The 18892-nt window shown below is 37.7% G+C and overlaps 1 protein-coding gene and 1 long non-coding RNA gene across 2 annotated transcripts in view; one reads left to right on the top strand and one right to left on the bottom strand.

The window, feature by feature from the left end:
* tenm1 (teneurin transmembrane protein 1) overlaps window positions 1-18892 on the top strand; it is a 176975-nt gene that overhangs the window by 90089 nt on the left and 67994 nt on the right. Inside the window, exons 6-11 of the mRNA XM_081367090.1 lie at window positions 5698-5847; window positions 9228-9436; window positions 15988-16198; window positions 16412-16513; window positions 16783-16977; window positions 18328-18528. Of these exons, the coding sequence (XP_081223216.1) occupies window positions 5698-5847; window positions 9228-9436; window positions 15988-16198; window positions 16412-16513; window positions 16783-16977; window positions 18328-18528 (1068 nt within the window). The remainder of the gene's footprint in view (window positions 1-5697; window positions 5848-9227; window positions 9437-15987; window positions 16199-16411; window positions 16514-16782; window positions 16978-18327; window positions 18529-18892) is intronic.
* On the bottom strand, window positions 9917-11809 carry LOC308691652. The gene is made up of 3 exons (XR_014030270.1): window positions 11536-11809; window positions 11159-11441; window positions 9917-11040 (listed from the first exon to the last, which is right to left on the bottom strand). It is a non-coding gene; the product is annotated as an uncharacterized lncRNA (long non-coding RNA).

Genomic DNA, 18892 nt, shown 5'->3' with positions numbered 1-18892 from the left:
ATGATTATCTAATCAAAATAACATAACAAAAATAACAAAATATGTAGTGATAAAAAAAAAGAACTGAAATCGAATGCATTTCTGATTTGTTTGTTTCTGTCGGCTGCATGAACATATCAATGTTGAGAAAGCAATCACGTCACTAGCTTTAAATATGCAACTTCGCCAGCTAATGAATGCATAAAAGTGACTAGCTGGATATAAACTAATGCAAATAGATGGTAACAATTGCAAGTTGCAACATAAAACATTTGGGTCAGGTTTGCGTGTGAGGTATCCGCTACTAATGTTAGTCCTCTCAGCCTCAACGGCAAACATACTGCTGTTCTTTCTATGCTAATGCAGCATCTAGTCAACAAATGAATTACTTTATAATGATATGGCAATATGTACTTTAGTGTTATGTATTCGTATACATATGCGTATCTGAAGTGTCTGTGCTCTGCGTGTTCTCTCTGTGCTGTGCGCAGTCTCACGTGTTAACGTAAGCAACTCGTTCAGTGATAGTTTGTTTATTTGGCCTCTAGAGGCCGCTCTCGCTCTGTAGAATGCCAGCCGTCTCTTCTCAGCGCTCTCGTACTGTGCACTTTCTAGCCGCTCCAGCAAACGGACGCAACCCGTAAAAACTAACGATAGTTATATATAACGATAGTTCCACCAATCAACCATCGATACCGATATATCGGCAAAACCGATGAATCGGTCGACCTCTAATTGTCTATCGTCGATAGTCGGAGATGTCGGCGATGGCTGCTGCCTTTGACGATATCAATACGATAACTGGCTTGTTTTCCCATTAATGTATTCAATTATTATTATTATTATTATTATTATAGGGCTAGTATTGTTATTAAATTAATATTAGGAACTACAATTAATTTGCCTTGCCTAAATTCATAACGACATCACCACATAACCACACTTGCAACATCAACAACACGCGCATATTAGGATTGAGCACTCCTCAAAGAAAATGTGTTTAAAACCGACTACAAAACTACATCCCACATCAATATTGAGTTGCAAGGTGACAAATCGTCAAGAGTGCTTGTTATAACAGACACATCAATTTTATAGAGTTGTTGTTGTCTTTTCTAATTTCATTTAATTCTAATTTACCATAATCTTGTCGGTTAAAGGAAAATGTTCGATTAACGAGTGTCAGTTGTTATAATCATCCCCTTACCAGTCAATAAAAAAGTAAAAGTTGAAGTTTATTTGAAATGTAAAGTTGCAGTATTATCCTTTTTATCCTAATTGTTATAGGAAGATGTTCAGCCTCACATAGTAGTCACAGACATTCTTAATTTCTCTATCCAAATGCTCTCCGCTACAGTGAAACCACAAAATAAGATACGCCACAGTTGCTTATATACTGTACATAAATTGACTCAGATGTAGTTTTAATGTATTTATTTTTAAAAAGTTGTCAGGTGAGAAAGGTTCAGACTCGTGACATCTCACAGTTAAAAGAGATGTTTTGTTCTGAGCCAGATCAGCTCATTATCAGGTAGGGGGCTCAGCCCCTCCTAAAACTGAAATCCTAGAATGGGCTTACACGGGAAAAGGGTTTTGTGGTTTGCCCATTTGCCCTCTTCCCAGCATGCACTGGGGCATACATAATTAATATAATTGCATTTGTTTGCTAGTTTTGTTTACATTGTTGTTATTGATTGTGTTCGGATCATGTTTGGTAACTTGTTGTTTTGTGATTTCCGGATTTGAGTTTCAGTTACTCTACTCAAAATTAGGATTTAATTGAGCGTTATCTTTCCAGAGTTTCAAGTGTTGAGATCTGTGTGTGGCTTTTTTAGGTATTTTATGAGTCTTCATGTGATGTTGTCTGTAGTTTAATATTACAAGTACTTTGCTCTCCAGGTATATTACCTATAAAAAACAATGAAGTTCTTAATATTGAATAATTTTAAACCACATCAAGAAAGGGAGCAATTTGCTTATGACTCCTTAAATTGATGAACTGTAAATGTTACAATGATGGCAGATAGCAGTCATGCCAACATGATTCTGTTAGTTCAGTCAAGACATTTCTTTAAAATAACTGATTCATTTAAAAAGAAATGTTTTTTTTTTAATATACATTTTTTTTTTGCATGTGTATATATTTCATTGATAAGTGAGGTTTTCTTACACAGAAGAGTGCTAAAATCTGATTGTCTGACAGCAGTGAACATTTGATTGACAGCATTTCCATGAAAATCTGTCTTTTTTTTTTTTTTTTTTTTTTTTTTTTGCATTCAGTCACCTCAAGTTTTCTATAAACAAGAAGAAAATGACAGATTTATGCTGCCAATCATCTCAGTCCTCTAAGATAGGATGGGTTTTTTTCTGTAAGGAAGAGGTGTCTTTGTTCTCTCCTCACTAAAAGGTAGGGTTTATCTACTCCTCTTGAAGAGAAAGGCCTAATCTCTCCTTAAAACATTTGTCTTCTGTCTTCATTTTAAAGTCATGGAGTTATCTCAGTTGGGCAAAGTGGCGAGGTCAGACGACGGTGGCGTCCTCTGGAAATATGACCTCGCGAACATTCATGCGAAGCATTTTTACATCTCAACAAACGATGATCAATTCACACAAACTCTCCTCTCCTGTCATTGGCTGTAAGACCCTCCCTCAGAAGCTGTCCGCCCAGCCTCATAACTGCTCTATTAATTTAACCTGAACCGCCCGTCTACAGCATTCCTCATCTAAACAGCATTTCCATCATTTCAAAACAGCAGCTGGATGTGAAAACGTCCGCCTCCTGTCCGTTACATCCCTTAATTCAATATCTTCCTGACCATTCTCTCTAGACATCCTGAGGGGGATCGGGTTTTTGCCCGGATGCGAAGCTTGTGCCTTTTTCAACATCGACTCGCCTCCACAATGGCCAGCCCACAAAAGCTCATTGTTCTCATTGACCGATAGCCAGGACACACAATAAACGAATCCATTTCTTTTAGCCCAGCTTCCTAGCCGAGGATATTAACAAACTGTAGTGTGACATTAAACTCAGAGAGCTTAACCATTTCTCAGTCTCAGGGTAGTCTGCTATTCAGCATCAAGGTTAAAGGCGGCTTTGATGTATGTGTATGCTCTCAGTTCTCTCCTGTGAAACACGTCTCTTTATCTCTCTCTCTTTTTTCTTGTGTATAAGCACACGTATGTGACAGATCCCGTACTCAATGTTGTATGTTTCTAGCTCTACCGGGCGCTCTACAAATCATGTTAAAATCTGTTGATTTAACAAAAGCCTTGATGAATGGCGTCCTTCTCACTTTCTATTTCTCCCTCCCTTTCAAGAGTGCTGAATCCTTCCCAGTAGTCCATCTTGTCGAAAAAGAGAGAGCGGAAAAGTGGGGGAGAAGGGTCAGAGAGAAAAATGGCAGAGAGAAAGAAGGGGAGAGAGAGATTTTTCTCTTCATTAGCGGTTGTAAAGAGAGAACTAGCGGAGAGGTTAGAGGTTTTAAGGGATCGATGTTTGCTGTTCAAGGCTCGGAGTCCGGCAGGGGAGAGAAATGTGGCCTCTGTGGAATTTATGAGACCTTCCAGATGCGCACCTTTACAGCGCTTTGTGATCCTGTACACACATGCACACAGGACAGCTCTCGCCTACGCACACACACCTATAGAGAGCTTTGTGATGTCATCGATCTACCCATCTATCAATTTCTCTTCTGTCAATCTCACCCACCTTCTTTCTGTTGTCCTGTCTAAAGCTCTGTTCATATTTTTTTTCTAAACAGACAGGTAAACTCTAATAAATTGGGTAACTAATACATTTTTATGAAACTGAACTTTTTGGTTTCTTTAACTTTGGGTACTTTTTATTTTTACATAATTTAATGAAGATCACATAAAACTGTCTTGGAAACTTCTACCGTGTTTTATTGTTATGTTTGTCCAAGACTTAGATTCTTAAATTATGAAAATCCTTAATAGAAATATTATTCCATGTTGAAAAATATGATCTAAATAGTTTTTTTTTTTGGCGGGGTGAAATTTCCACAACAATGAACGGAAATATAAACTTAACGAATTGGGTAAATCAATTTGTATGATGCTGATGTTTCTTGTACGTTAGACTTTTTTATTTTATTATTATTTTTTAACTGTATTGGAAACTTTTTACCACGGTTTATTGTTTTACCCTTGTGCAATACCCAGATGTTCACGATTAAAATATAAAGATGGCGAAAAACTTTTTTAAGTGCCTCTGCAACCAGTAGAGAGATATGAGGGTTTGGGGAGAGAACAAGTGATTCTGGGTGTAGCTCAGAGAAATAATTCATGGAATATTGTTTATTAAATTGGGTGAGCAGGTCACAAGAGTGCTATATCTGTTGTCTTAGAATAAAAGTATAAAAGGAAAAAGTTGATACAGCTCTTGGTAAGACTAAAATAGCTATTCTATCAATGTCAATGGATGGGAAACACTAGACAGAAAATTTAAATCCCAGGCCACCAAAGTGACAGATAATGATTATTTGTTGTGCAACATCTGTATTAGTTTAGATGTGTCAGAATTTGCCATTGACCGCCTCTAAAGGTGGTATCAATCACAGTCTGACTAAGTGCTATCCGATCACCAAAAACACGTTTATTTCAGGTGTGAATGGGACAACAGAAAAGTATCTTATGTCCGTTCTTGAACTGAACTCTAGACCCTGTTAATTTCTGTGTTAAAGCAGATCCGCAGTGCTTGGGGTGATCTGTCATTTAGCCAATGGCAGCTACTTTGTGTGTGTGTGTGAGGGAGAGAGAGATGAGGGCGAATAGGGGGAGATAAAAGAGAGGATCATGTAGATCCAGCTCCCTGCTGAGACACCAATCCCTCTTTATGGCTCGTAAAGACGCCTCCTCACGGCAGAGCCCGATGTGCGCACACGCGCGCAAACCCACACGCGACTCCTGTGTGCCTGAGGAACGGGAGGGAATGAGAGGGAGAAACTAGCTGGGTGAATAACCTGATTTTCACTCGCCGTTCCAGACCTCGTCGTCAGTATATCTTCTCACCTCATTTCCCTGATCGACTGAAATCCCACACACACACGCACAAGAGAAAGAGAGAGAGGGAAACTGCATGATGAGATAGCTGGTATCGGGGGCCCTGAGGTGAGCAGAATGAGAGTTTGTCCTTTTTATTGGCTGTAATTAGGATGAGGTCATTACCATGCGCCAAAGGCCTTTCACTGCTGGGAGATCATAAAATGCCACCTGAGCGATTTATATTCCACTCCCAGAATCCTCTGCAGCCTTCCTCACACATTCAAGAGATGATGGGATAAGAGAAGACCTTAAATGTATGTGTGCGCAAAAAACATAGCTGGAGACGAGTGTTATTGGATGTATTGAAGAATGGTTTAATACAATATTCTAATCTCATTTTCAGTGTACAATTAACATGCAGATTTGTCTGTGAACATTGTGATTTGTCTGTCTGTCTACCTGCTGTATCTATCAATCTATCTATATCTTAATTATTTATTTATATAATAAAAATAATGACTGTTAACTATTGTCTATTTAGAGCTGCTTTACATCAGAATTGAATTCTGTTTGCATCATTGAATCGTTATTTTCTGTTTATCACTGTAAAGCTGCTTTGAAACAATATGTAGTGCATAAAGCGTCATATAAAAAAGATGACTTGACTTGACTCTATCGTTCTATTGTTGTATCTTCCATTCTATCTATCTGCAGTCGTTCATTTGCTGGGGTTGCCGTGGCATCTGAAGCGAGTGGAAGGAGAGCTCTATGAGAACGGTATGAGTAAAGATGATCAGCCTCTGCCGGGAGCCGATTTCACCTTCACTCCTGTCCACCTGCCAGGACTCAACACCACACTGCCAGGTATGTGTGTGTGCCAGGTATGTGTGTGTGTCTTCTTACATGATTTCTATACAATTCTGATATTAATGATATTATGTCATTTAACACAATGGGCCTAAATGTCAAGTCTTTGCCTACAGCTAAAGATAAGGGTGTGTGTGTGTGTGTTCATTCAGAGTTTATTTATTTGCCATTTAATTAATGTCAGTAAACAACAGTGAATTATATTCTCTCTGATAACCCCTGAGAATATGATGTTTTTTTTTAAAGCGTGAGGTGTGTTTCTATCTGTGTAGGACTGTAGAGTTTGATAAAGTGCAAATGAAAGAAAATGCCCTTGTTTAGTAGAGTTTGTATTGCAATGTTAATTGAATAAAATAGAATTTTTATCTAATCCATTGGTAGGGTAAATGGGAAATGTGCCTATGCTTACATTGTAACTCCAAGATGTACATCACATATTTAAGAAGTTTAAGAAGTGCCAAAAGTAATCACATGAACAGATAATTGTCCTGAAATATCCTGAAGTGGTTATTTTTAGTACGTACTGAATGTACACGTCTATCATTCAAATGTTTGGTGTCAGTAAGATTTTTTAATTAGTTGATTAATAATAATAATTTTTTAGTCTATGCTTACCAATACTGCACTTATTTGTCCACAAATATGGTAAAAACAGTAATATCTAAAATAACTATTTTCTATTTTAATATATTTTATAATGTAATTTATTCCTGTGATAGCAAAGCTGATTTTTCAGCATCATTACTCCAGTCTCCAGTGTCACATGATCCTTCAGAAATCATTCTGAACACTGGTTTGTTACTCAATAAACATTTATCATTATTATCAATGTTTTAAACAATTGTGCTGTTTAAGATTTTTGTGGAAACTGTAATTATTTTTTAAGGATAAATAGAAAGTATATATATATATTAGGGGTGGAACGGTACACAGAAGTCACGGTTCGGTTCATACCTCGGTTCAGACATCACGGTTCGGTACGAGTTTGGTACAATGTAGGGAAAAGCAGAACAAAGATGTAGAAGGCTTGTGCATGTCTCAGACTGTATACCACCAAAGGAAAATAAATTACTTAAGCCCTGTAATTTTTAAATAAGTTTTATTAATAAAGTAAAGGCATAGAACCAGTTTAATTGTTATTGTAATTAAATTAATAAAAAGACAAAAAGACCTTGAGATATGTTTGGTAATTGTACCTGAATGAATTGAAAATTAATTTGCTACATTTCAGATTAATATATTTGTTTTCCTTAAAATTTTAATTAACAGTAGCCTAACTTAAACACTTTGCATTTTGAATGATGTCCTGTATAAACAAAATGACGGAGTATGTTTTTATGTTTCCACTGTTCGATCGCGCCCGCGCCTCACACACACACACACGCACACAAATATGTAAACACTTTGCGACTTTTCGATCGCGCCCGCGCCTCTCTCTCTCTCTCTCTCTCTCTCTCTCTCTCTCTCTCTCTCTCTCTCTCTCTCTCTCTCTCTCTCTCTCTCTCTCTCTCTCTCTCTCACACACACACACACACACACACACACACACACACACACACACACACACACACACACACACACACACACACACACACACACACACACACACACACACACACACACACACACACAACATATTCCAGCATTGCAATCATAGACAGTATAAGAGATTGCAATCTTAACATCGCGCTTCAGAACTAAGGCGGGGCTACAGATTAGGTGTCCCTAACGAACCCGCGTATCTAACAGTAGTTCCGCATTACATTAATTAATTTGCACGCAAGTTTTATTTATTTTTATACCGTGTATTCTCCGTGTAAATTTATGCACCGAACCGTGACGCCCGTACCGTTTCGGTTCAATACGAATACATAACCATATATATATATATATATATATATATATATATATATATATATATATATATATATATATATATATATATTTGGTATAGTTTATATAGTATAATAGTATATATATATATATATATATATATATATATATAGAGAGAGAGAGAGAGAGAGAGAGAGAGAGAGAGAGAGAGAGAGAGAGAGAGAGAGAGAGAATACCATTTTTGTGATGGGGCCCTTTATATATTTTTTTCAGCAACTTCCAATAGCCTTTATGTTATGATGCAAGGATGTTCTCCCTGTAGCAACCTACCTCAGGTGTTAAGTGTCTTGCTCAAGGGCACAGACTGATCATAGTTCAAGAATTGCAATTTTTTTTTTTGGTTCTCTAACCCAAATCTTTGACCACTAGGCTGCACTACCCCACTCTGTATGAACTTATTAATGCACAGGTGTGCTTGTTCTATCAAAGGTAATGTAAATAACCTCACACCTGAGAGTCCATAAGGGTTTCGGTCCCGCTACCAAAGCTCTGTCTAGATACAGCAGGTGCCGTTTCATCTTTGCCGTCACCTGAATTTGACTCTAGACGGCAGAGCTTTTCAAAGAGTTCTGCAGATGATCACTTTTGATTCACATCAACCAAACCTCTGAAAAATACATAATTCTTTTTGACGTTTAGATGTGGAGATAGTGGCGATAGATGTGTTGATAGCATCAGAGGCAGGATTCATTTAAAAGCCCTCGGGCACTTTTTTTTTCTCTCCACATTTTTTATGGAGATCTACAGCCTTTATGTGACCATCAGAGAACATGAGCTCAGTTGCATCATTTTTTATCTTTAACAACTATCATCCTCAAGCTTAAATTAAGTGTATGCTTTTGGTATCTACCTGATTTAGGAGGAAATGTTTTTTTGTTTTTGTTTTTACTTAAAAGAAATAGTTCAATCAAAATATTTCTGCCATTATTTATTCTCCTTCATATTGTTCCAAACCTACAGTATATGGCTTTCTGTAAATGTATGAAGAGTATCCTGACCACTCTTTTATTTTAATATACTGAAAGTGAACGAGGACTGGTCCTGTCAAGCTTTAAAATGACAAAAAAAGCACCAAAAAAGTCATCTGCACAATATTTCAGTCTATTTCTCGCACAAAGCTATCATATGGAATATGAGACTGAGACTATTTTGCATGAGCCATATAGAATACTTTGATGAGATTTTTATGGTGCTTTTGTGTCCTTTTTGAAGCCTGAAAGCTCCAATTCACAATCATTGTAATTGCATTAAAAAGAGCGACCAGAATATCATTGAAAATGTCTCCTTTTGTGTTCCATGGAAGAAAGAAAGTCATACAGGTTTGGAACGACTTGAATAAATGACATGAACTAATACTTTAAAGCTTATGTTGCAGGCACACTTGGCAAACACTTGGTCCAATCATTTTATTCAACTTTTTTGTCTCTGGATAAATCATGGAAATTGGAGGTATGTTAGTTTCATCTTTCCATTTGGCTTGACAGATAAAGAGGTGATTCAGCGAGGCAGGGTGATAGAGAGGGGAGAGGTGGCTGTCGGGACACAGCTGGTCCAAGCAATTCCTCCTGGACTCTTCTGGAGGTTTCACATTATGGTTCACCACCCTGAGTATGTCAAGTTCAACATCTCACTCACGCGAGATGCTCTGCTAGGTATCTACGGCAGGAGGAATATACCACCTACTCACACGCAGGTAATCACATGCAAACACCAATATAGAAAATATTAAGTGAGTTGTGCACATTATTTCATGTTATATTGTATAAATATGTAAAATATATCTGTAAATATATTAAAAATGTAAAATTATTTACAGTACAGTAAATTACAGTTTTTTTATACAATCACACAAAATGTGGGCTAAACTGTGGATTGTGGAATGCATTCAATTCAATATTGAAATATATTCTGAATCCATATAAAAAATGTAAAAAAAAATTAGACATGAATGATGTTTTGGTAGTTTTAGTGCATTTTGAATGTGAAATTAACTGCTGTGCCGAGCTGAAAGTTGGTTAGGAGAACAGTGTGAAGAGTTTTGAAAAAGTGACCCAAGTATTGAGAAATGTGAAACTATTAAACTATAATCGGAATTAATCACATGCTGATATTTGCAAAGAAAAACACCTGAATGAAAATGATTCAAAGACAAATTGTGGCAAATGAGTAAAGCTTTACAGTTTTTTTGGATTGCTTAAGCACAATTTTCAAAACAGGGCCCGTGTTTTCAAAACACTACACACAATTAGCACAACCACACACCCAATTAGCAAAACACTACAGATCCTTTGCATAATTAAACACTCTTGTAAAAACTATACACTTCTGTTTAAAAACCACACTTTGTTACCATATGAAACACACACGTTTCACATTACTATACTCTGTTTGCACGAGTTACACTCTGCTGTGATAAACCTAAAACACTTTTAGCACTTCTACTTCCCTATGATTAGAGTAGGCTACCATCAACAAAGTACAAATATAATGTAAATTCACCAAACACTACACAAGACCAATGTTGCAGACTGAAGAAACTCATTTATTTCTCAACACGCCCAAAATGTTGACATGGAGATTCATAATACTGTAACAAAATGTCACTTTACGTATTGTACTGTAAGTTTACTGTAAAAAAAATAAATAAAACTAGACATTGTCTCTTCGCCTAGCTGGATCTGGCCAGAGAATTTCATCAACATCGCAGGCAATGTTGTCATTAGCAAGACACCTTGGAAAGAAACGTCTTGAATGACGAATCCATCCTTGCATTGCTACTACCTCCATCTGGTCACAGGCCTCCTCCATGGCTTGGATGAGGGGTACCTCAGCCTGGAGACGGAGATCATATACCTTCCACCGCCATGCCGAGAAAAACTCTTCTATAGGGTTGAGGAATGGAGAGTATGGTGGAAGATATAGGACGGTGAAATGTGGATGTTGCTGAAACCAGTTCTGAACCAGAGCAGAGCGGTGGAAAGACACATTGTCCCAGACAACAATGTATTGCATATGATTGATTTGATTTGCTGCTGTTATGTTGTGCAATTGGTCCAAGAATGTAAGTATGAGTGCTGTGTTGTAAGGGCCCATATGGGCATGGCGGTGGAGGACCCCATTCTGTGTAATGGCTGCACAGAGTGTTATATTACCCCCACGTTGCCCTGGGACATTGACTATAGCCCTGTGGCCAATGATGTTTCTTCCCCTCCTTCGTGTTCTCGTCAGGTTGAACCCAGCCTCATCTACGTAAATGAACTCATGCTGGATCTCTTCTCCATCCATTCGTAAAACTCTCTGAAGAACAGTGTCAGGCAAAATTGTGTAGTTCAGTGTAGATCTAGTATACATATTACAGTACAGTAAAAGATTATGAGACAGTATGCAAGATCACACTGCTAAAGTGAATACATACCTCTGCATAATCATGCCGCAGTCGTTTCACCCTTTCAGAATTGCGCTCGAAAGGCACTCGATAAATTTGCTTCATTTGAATATGGTTTTTTTTTAGGATGCGTGCCAGTGTTGATGTTGAGACCTGATGGATATCGTTGAAAGTGGCGTGGTTATTGACAATGTTAGCTTGGAGCTGATTGAGTGTTATAGCATTGTTGGCCAAAACCATGTTTACTATCTCCCTCTCTTGCTGTTCTGTGAACATAGGAGGCCTTCCCCCTTGTCGTTCCTGACCCTCAATCCTATGTAGAAAAAAAAAAACAGCATACAATAGTACAGTAATTTCACAGGAAAAGGTAACAGAATTGCTGAGTGCATAGAATACAGTACAAATACCTATTTTCCAGTCGAAATGTTCTTATCACACTTGCCACTGTGTATCGGCTTAGATTTGGCTGTACTCGCAGTCCAGCCTCCCTCAGCGTCAGGCCGTGGTTGACAACGTGGTCAACCAGTGTTGCGCGGATCTCATTTGTCAGATTCGGTCCTCTTTGAGCACCTTCTTGTCTTCCTCTTCCTCTTCCTCTTCCTCTACCTCCAGCATGGCCTCCATCTCTTCCTCTTCCTCTGTTGATTCCTCCTCTGTTGATTCCTCTTCCTCCTCTTCCTCCTCCTCCTCCTCCTCCTCCTCCTCCTCCTCCTCCTCCTCCTCCTCTTCCTCCTCTTCCTCCTCTTCCTCCTCCTCCTCCTCCTCCTCCTCCTCCTCCTCCTCCTCCTCCTCCTCCTCCTCGTTGTCCTCGTTGTCCTCCTCGTTCTCCTCCTCGTTCTCCTCCTCGTCTTACTCTTTCTCTGACTCTTTCCATTGTGCTTGAAGACTGATGAACTCACCTGCTGCTTTTTATAGTGCTTATACACCTGATTGGTGTGTCTACAATTAAGCAAACAAGTGTTTGCACACCTGATGACTGTGTTGAACCAATTGGTTGGACGGTGCGGTAATTTGACAGTCAGTGCTTTGGTATTGCAAGGAAGTGACTTCATGATAGATTTTTGTGTGTAATGTATGTTAAGTGTGTTTAGTGTTTTGCAAATCACTGTGTGTAGAGTTTTGCAACAAGTGTGAGGTTGACAATGTGCTTATAGTTGTGCAAATATGGGCTGATGTTTTGCTTCTTGAGTGTAAGGTTTTGCTAATAGTGTACTACTTTTAATTTTAGTGTGTAAGCAATCCAAAAAAACTGTAAGTGGAAGTTATGAAAGGTGTCTTTAAATATATTGATTGTTTTATTTCCGGATCATTGAACATATATCAATTGCGTCCTACTCCATGAGCCGTGTCAAAAATTGTTCAATTTTTGTAAAACATGTTTTGAGACCTGTGTTCTGATCTATTCTTTGGTGCTATAATATAAAAATGTGCACAAACACTTAAATTCATACAGGGGCAAATACTTTTTCACAGCAGTTGCTTTTGAATTGCATTAGTTTTATATCACCTGTATAATCATCCTAAATTAACATTTAAATTGACAATTTCTTTTATAAATAATTATAAAATATTTATTATTTATAAGTTTTGTGTGTGTTTGTGTAAGACGATGTGTGTGTGTGTGTGTGTGTGTGTGTGTGTGTGTGTGTGTGTGTGTGTGTGTGTGTGTGTGTGTGTGTGTGTGTGTGTGTGTGTGTGTGTGTGTGTGTGTGTGTGTGTGTGTGTGTGTGTGTGTGTGAAAGGGAGTGTGTTATCAAATTTTTGTATCTGTGCCCAGGTTTTGTCATGATAACTCATGTTGGTAAACGTTGTCTAAGTGCATATTGTTATGACTGGCAGATAACAAGGAGGATCAGGAGCGTATCTAACGAGGTGCTTCAGACGACCCCAACATGCTAATTACATCTCATTATTCAGGATATCATCCGAGATTAACTGTTCACTTTGCTCAAGAAATTAGAGCCCGGTGTAATTCAATTTAAGGCTTCTCGTTTGTACTTCATTTGCATACGGGCTTGCATATGTAGGCGGAGGCAAAGCAAGAAGGCTGGTTAATTGTTCCTGCTTAATGAAAAGGCTTCTTTTGTGTGTGTGTGTCAGAATAGAGATGTTTACACTGCCACAGCTTCCACAAGTCTACTTCGGTGTGCGCGAGTGCGAGTTTGCGTGTGTGTGTGTTCACTGAGGCCTGACAGATCGCTACTGCACTGAGACTGTCAACTCCATTGCAGCTCCCACGATCGTTCAGTTTCTCTGGCTGTCATTAAAAGCAGTGGGGCTCTGGTGCGACTGCTGCCCTGCTGGCTCCTGCCTGTCAGCGTGAGAGTCATTACAGTCGATAGGGCTTCAGTGCCTCCACTGCTTCCAGAGTGACTCCGGAGGAGGAGAGGGACTCATTATAGCCAGAGGGTTCTGTAGTGCCTCGGAGAACGCCGCTCATTGATGTTTCTGATGTTTGTAACAGCTCTGTCTAAACACTGGCAACCCCCCCCCCCCCCAAATAAAGACAGACAGACACACACGCCACGTATCTTTTCCAGTTTCCTTGGAGATAGATTCATACAACTTACAGGATGGAAGTGACACTGTAATGCAGGGTGATGAGACAGACGCTGAACACAGATACACGGATCGCAGGCTGAGTCAAACGAGCACAGATGGTGAGCTGTATTTGCAGCGACTTGATCTGGACTGGGTACATGTCGGCGTGTCTGGCCGTGTTTGCTCAGAATGCAGGCGTGTTTCTCTGATGTTTTATGGATGTTGAAGCATGGGAACAGATCAGTCCTAGTTTATACCCCAAAAATTCAATGGGGAGCAAATGAGAGTGTGGAAGAAAATCATGATTAATATCCCTGGAAATGCTACCGGCACATCGTGCCCACACGTTCTGATTTTGCAGAGTTAGACAGGTTCCTGGTCAACATATTTTGTTGATCCTGGAACAACATTCCTGTCCGAAAATTTAATCCTAACCATATCCCTACCCCTAAACCTAACCCTACTCATAAGTTGTCCTTAAAATCAGAGGGAAATGATAGGTGAATAATAACATATGTGCCTCGTGCTGGCAAAATGTTGGCATACTGTTTTTCCCATACTATATAGTAGGGAAGTATTCGATTTCAGCCACAGTGTCAGTCATCTCTCTTTCTACAGTCTATCTTTAAATCTCCCTCTTGCTCAGTCTCTCTCCTCCTCCATCATGAGTGTATACGCCCCCTACTGCTGATTGGCTTCATGTGTTTTGGTGCTCGGTCAGATCCACTTTCAACAGCGCTTCCCAGAAATCGTTCCTTTAACTTTCTTAATTACTTATTTAATGAATATTACTTATTTACTGCTATCTTTGTTTATTATTTGTTACACTCTTAGTTTTTTTTTTTTTTGTATTTGATAAAAATGTTGCACTATTACATTGCACTACTGATGTTTCATTTTCTTTCTTAACATTACTTGTTTACTTTTTTTATATCATATGTTCCTTTTGTTTAACTTTTATAAAGCTGATTGCTACTTTCTTTCTACTATATTTCAGTTTACTTTACCTGCTTTATTTTGCACTACAGATATTTTTGTTTTATTTTTTAGAGAACTTTTCCACACTGTTGTTTTACCTAATTTTTTCCAAATTTTTACATCTATCACTTTTTGCTTACATTCATTGACTGTTGCTTTCTTGGTTTATTGTATCTTATTTTATTTGTCTATACAATTTTTTATTTTTTTTGCCCTATTGATGTTTCGTTTTATTTCTTAATTCTTAATTTTACATGGTTCAATTCATTCCTTTTGTTTAAATTTAATTAAGTTAATTGCTTTATAAGTTTACTTTGCACTGTTACGGCATTTCTTTTTACTTTATTTTGCACTGTATTTAATTTTATTTGTTCACCCTGTTGTTTTAGTTAATTTTACATTGTACAGTATTTTACTTTACATTTATTAATTGATACTTCCTTAGTTTATTTTTATTTTGTTTTGCACTACTGATATTTTTTTTTTTATTTGTTCATATTTTTTTTCATTAAATGAACAGGAAGGTAGATACCATGCCATGCGAGACTTCCTACAGGTGCAGATAATGAATATGTTTGGCATCATGGGTTCATATTAATGCATCTGAAACTAGATTCCCAGGCATCAAGGCATTCAGAGAGTTTGTCAGACACACTCAGTTTCTCTGGTAACACTTTACAATAAGGTATCATTTGTTAACATTATTTAATGCATTAACTAACATGAACTAACAATGAGCAATATATTTGTTACAGTATTTATTCATCTTTGTTAATGTTAGTTAATACAAATCCAGCTGTTCATGTTAATTCACAGTGCATTGACTAATGTTAACAAATACAACCTTTGATTTTAATAACGTATTAGTAAATGTTGAAATTAGCAGTAACTAAGATTAATAAATGCTTTAGAAATATTGTTAATTCTTATTTCATGTTAACTGAAGTAGTTAACAAATGCTAACTAATGAAACCTTATTGTAAAGTGTTACCGTTTTTCTAGATGAATGTAATGTAGGCTGAGTTGTTGTCAGTGTTGGGTGGATATACTTGATATATTTTTTACAGTTCTGTGGGATGCATGTTTTGGCAAGTATTGGACTTATAAATAGGAGCTTGTTTTTTTTTTTTCGGGGAGTATGCCAAGGCTGTCAGCATCTAGAAGACATAGGGTAGATTACAGGGGGCTGCTGAGACTCAGAGCACCAAGTTATATCTCCACGTTATGGATGGTCAGTGCCAAGGGCATGAATTCAACTTTAGATCTGTGCTATGTTCTTTTAGCACAATTTAGATCAGATACACATATGATATAACTAACTAAATGTCCTTTTTCTCCAGTTTGACTTTGTGAAGTTGCTGGATGGGAGACAGCTGATAAAGCAGGATTCCCGGAATGTCAAAACTCCGAACGCTCCTCCACGGAGTCTGCTGATGTCTGCGCTGCAGGAGACAGGTTTTGTGGAATATCTTGATGTAGGCACCTGGTACCTGGCTTTCTATAATGATGGTCGCAAGATGGAACAGGTGGTAGTGTACAGCACACCCATTGGTGAGAGATCACACTGGAAATGCAACTATTGTTTTTGTCTATTTCCTTATTTTCTTTAATCATTTTCTTTTTAATATACGCTAAATTATTATTGCATCATGATTGTGTTTTTGGATGTAAAAATGCTTGCTTAAGATACAAAATAGGTAAATTGATACAAAACTTCAGAATCATTTAATTGTATAGTGAATTTTATACTGTTTGTGTGTTCAGAAACCATAGATGGTTGCTCCACTAACTGTAACGGTAACGGCGAGTGTGTCGCCGGACATTGTCACTGTTTTACTGGCTTCCTGGGGCCAGATTGTTCAAAAGGTATAACTCAACACAATAACACATCATCACACAATAATACATAATATAATCATGATCACCCAATGATACACGATATAATTATGCAAAAAAAAATACATTTTTAATTAACATGATATACATTTTATCTGTACAATAATGCCATCAAACATCATTGCAGTTATAAACAAACTAAATAAGCTTTATTTTCAAACAATATTACAATCTGACAGTTACACAATGTTACAAAGATCTGATTCATTTAATTATTTATGCTTTTGTGTATATTTCAGACTCTTGCCCAGTGCTGTGTAGTGGTAATGGCGATTATGAGAAAGGTGTGTGTGTGTGTCACACTGGATGGAAGGGGGCGGAGTGTGAGGTGGAGGAAGGCCAGTGTATCGATCCCACCTGTTCCAACAATGGAGAATGTGTCAACGGAATCTGTGTTTGTGCTCCTGCATTCAAGGGCGATAACTGTGAGCAAGGTACAGCTCACACACACACACACTCAAATCTTTCATTAAAACATTTTCAGCTTTTGATGGACTAGATTCATTTTTAGAAAGAAAGATTAAGTTTGAAGCACAAATAAGCCTCATCTGCTTCATGACCATCATGCTCAGTGTGATTGCATGTGTGCGTATAGAGCTACAAGTCTGTCTTCGCGGCTTGTTTATGATGAATGTCCTGTAATTGGATTTTAAACACACTTTCTCCCATAACCATTAAGCTGAAAATTCATTGCTGCCATTTCAGTGATAGAGTGAGAGACAGAGAGAGCTAAAGAGAGAGACTCAATTTAATCCCATGTAGATCCATCCACCAAATTAGCTTTTCCATCAGACACCTTCCGCATCTACACACACACACGGAAGTGAACATATTGTTGCTGTTGTAATTGGAATTTCTATGTATTTGTATCTTGTTCTTTTTTGTTTTGCACTCTCTTTAACTGTGGAGTTTTTATGTTTTTCTGTCTCTGACTCTGTTTTAAACACTATTCAGACATAATTCATTTTCTTAACGACGTTTGAGTTATAATTATTAACAGAGGATGGATGCCCATAATTTCATATTCTGATTCAGACCGAATAGAGATTATATGATATAATTATAATGTATATTATTAAGGAAAAGATTGAATCTTTCTACTACATTTACATTTATTCATTTTGCGGACGCAACTTACAGCACAAATGAGAAACGCACACAAAATTTTTAAATTTATATTATCTTGGTCATTATCTTACGCTCAAGTAAAAAGCATTAATAATTAAAATTTTAATGTTAAGCTTAAAACAAAAAAAATGTTCATACTGTACATAATAATGTTGTGATCCCTAAATACACTGTAGCATTTAAAATGATTGATTTTTAGTGTTGTATTTTTTATTTATTTGGAATATAAATATGGAACAAAATATGATGGAATTTTTACTATTATTGGCCATAATAATTACAACATTTATCAGTTTAGCTCTCTCACTTACCAGTACAACTGGTATGCTAAACTCAAATCTTGTTTTACCTACAATTAATTTTCCAAATCTATAATGAAAATGCACTAGACAGCACATGAATTTCAGCTGTAATTATGGTGTTTGACACAGGTCAAAATATATGAGGAGATGTGTTGTGAAAACAGTAATATACTGCAATCACATGCTTTCCTATCTGGATGGGATTAGATGTCTCAGAGGTAATTTGCACCTCAATTTCAACCCGAATTGTGTGAAGAAAAACTTTATTCGCACATACATCCTACATGCACCTGTAATTAAATGTCCATGGGTACTAAATCTCCTATTTCTGTGTGTTTGGTTGTGTGTCTACAGTCGATTGCGTGGATCCCTTGTGCTCAGGTCGGGGTGTGTGTGTGCGCGGTGAGTGTGTGTGTTCCGCAGGCTGGGGAGGTGAGAGCTGTGAGACGGCACTTCCTGCCTGTAAAGAGCAATGTTCAGGTCATGGAACGTACCAAGCCCAGACAGGGGTGTGTGTGTGTGAGCCGGGCTGGAGTGGCGACGACTGCACCATGGGTGAGTTACAATCAATGCACTCATATAAATGTGTACAAAGGCTTTCTCCATCTTATCATTTGTATTTCCAGCCTTGAAAGTGCTTTTTCATCATTTGGTCACGCGTCTCTCACTCAGAAGTTTTTGATTTTAGTTTGATTCAGTTACTATTGAACTCTCAGTTCCGCTCTTGTCTAACAGAGTAAAGCAGGGCACTATGTGCAGGAGTATGGATCGGCTCTTAATTGTAATGTGATATATATTGTAAAAGGGGAATGTACTTTCTTTAATAGAGAGAAAACAGTCATTCTTATTGTCTGATTGATTTTGCATCTCGTAAAATAACCTGCTGGACTGTAGAATTTCGTTGTGTTTTACAGATGGA

Source organism: Scardinius erythrophthalmus (genome assembly GCF_964197995.2).
Source record: "Scardinius erythrophthalmus genome assembly, chromosome: 5".
Lineage (NCBI taxonomy): Eukaryota > Metazoa > Chordata > Actinopteri > Cypriniformes > Leuciscidae > Scardinius > Scardinius erythrophthalmus.
Note: the sequence above shows the minus strand (reverse complement) of the source record. Positions and strands in the feature narration are given on the sequence as shown.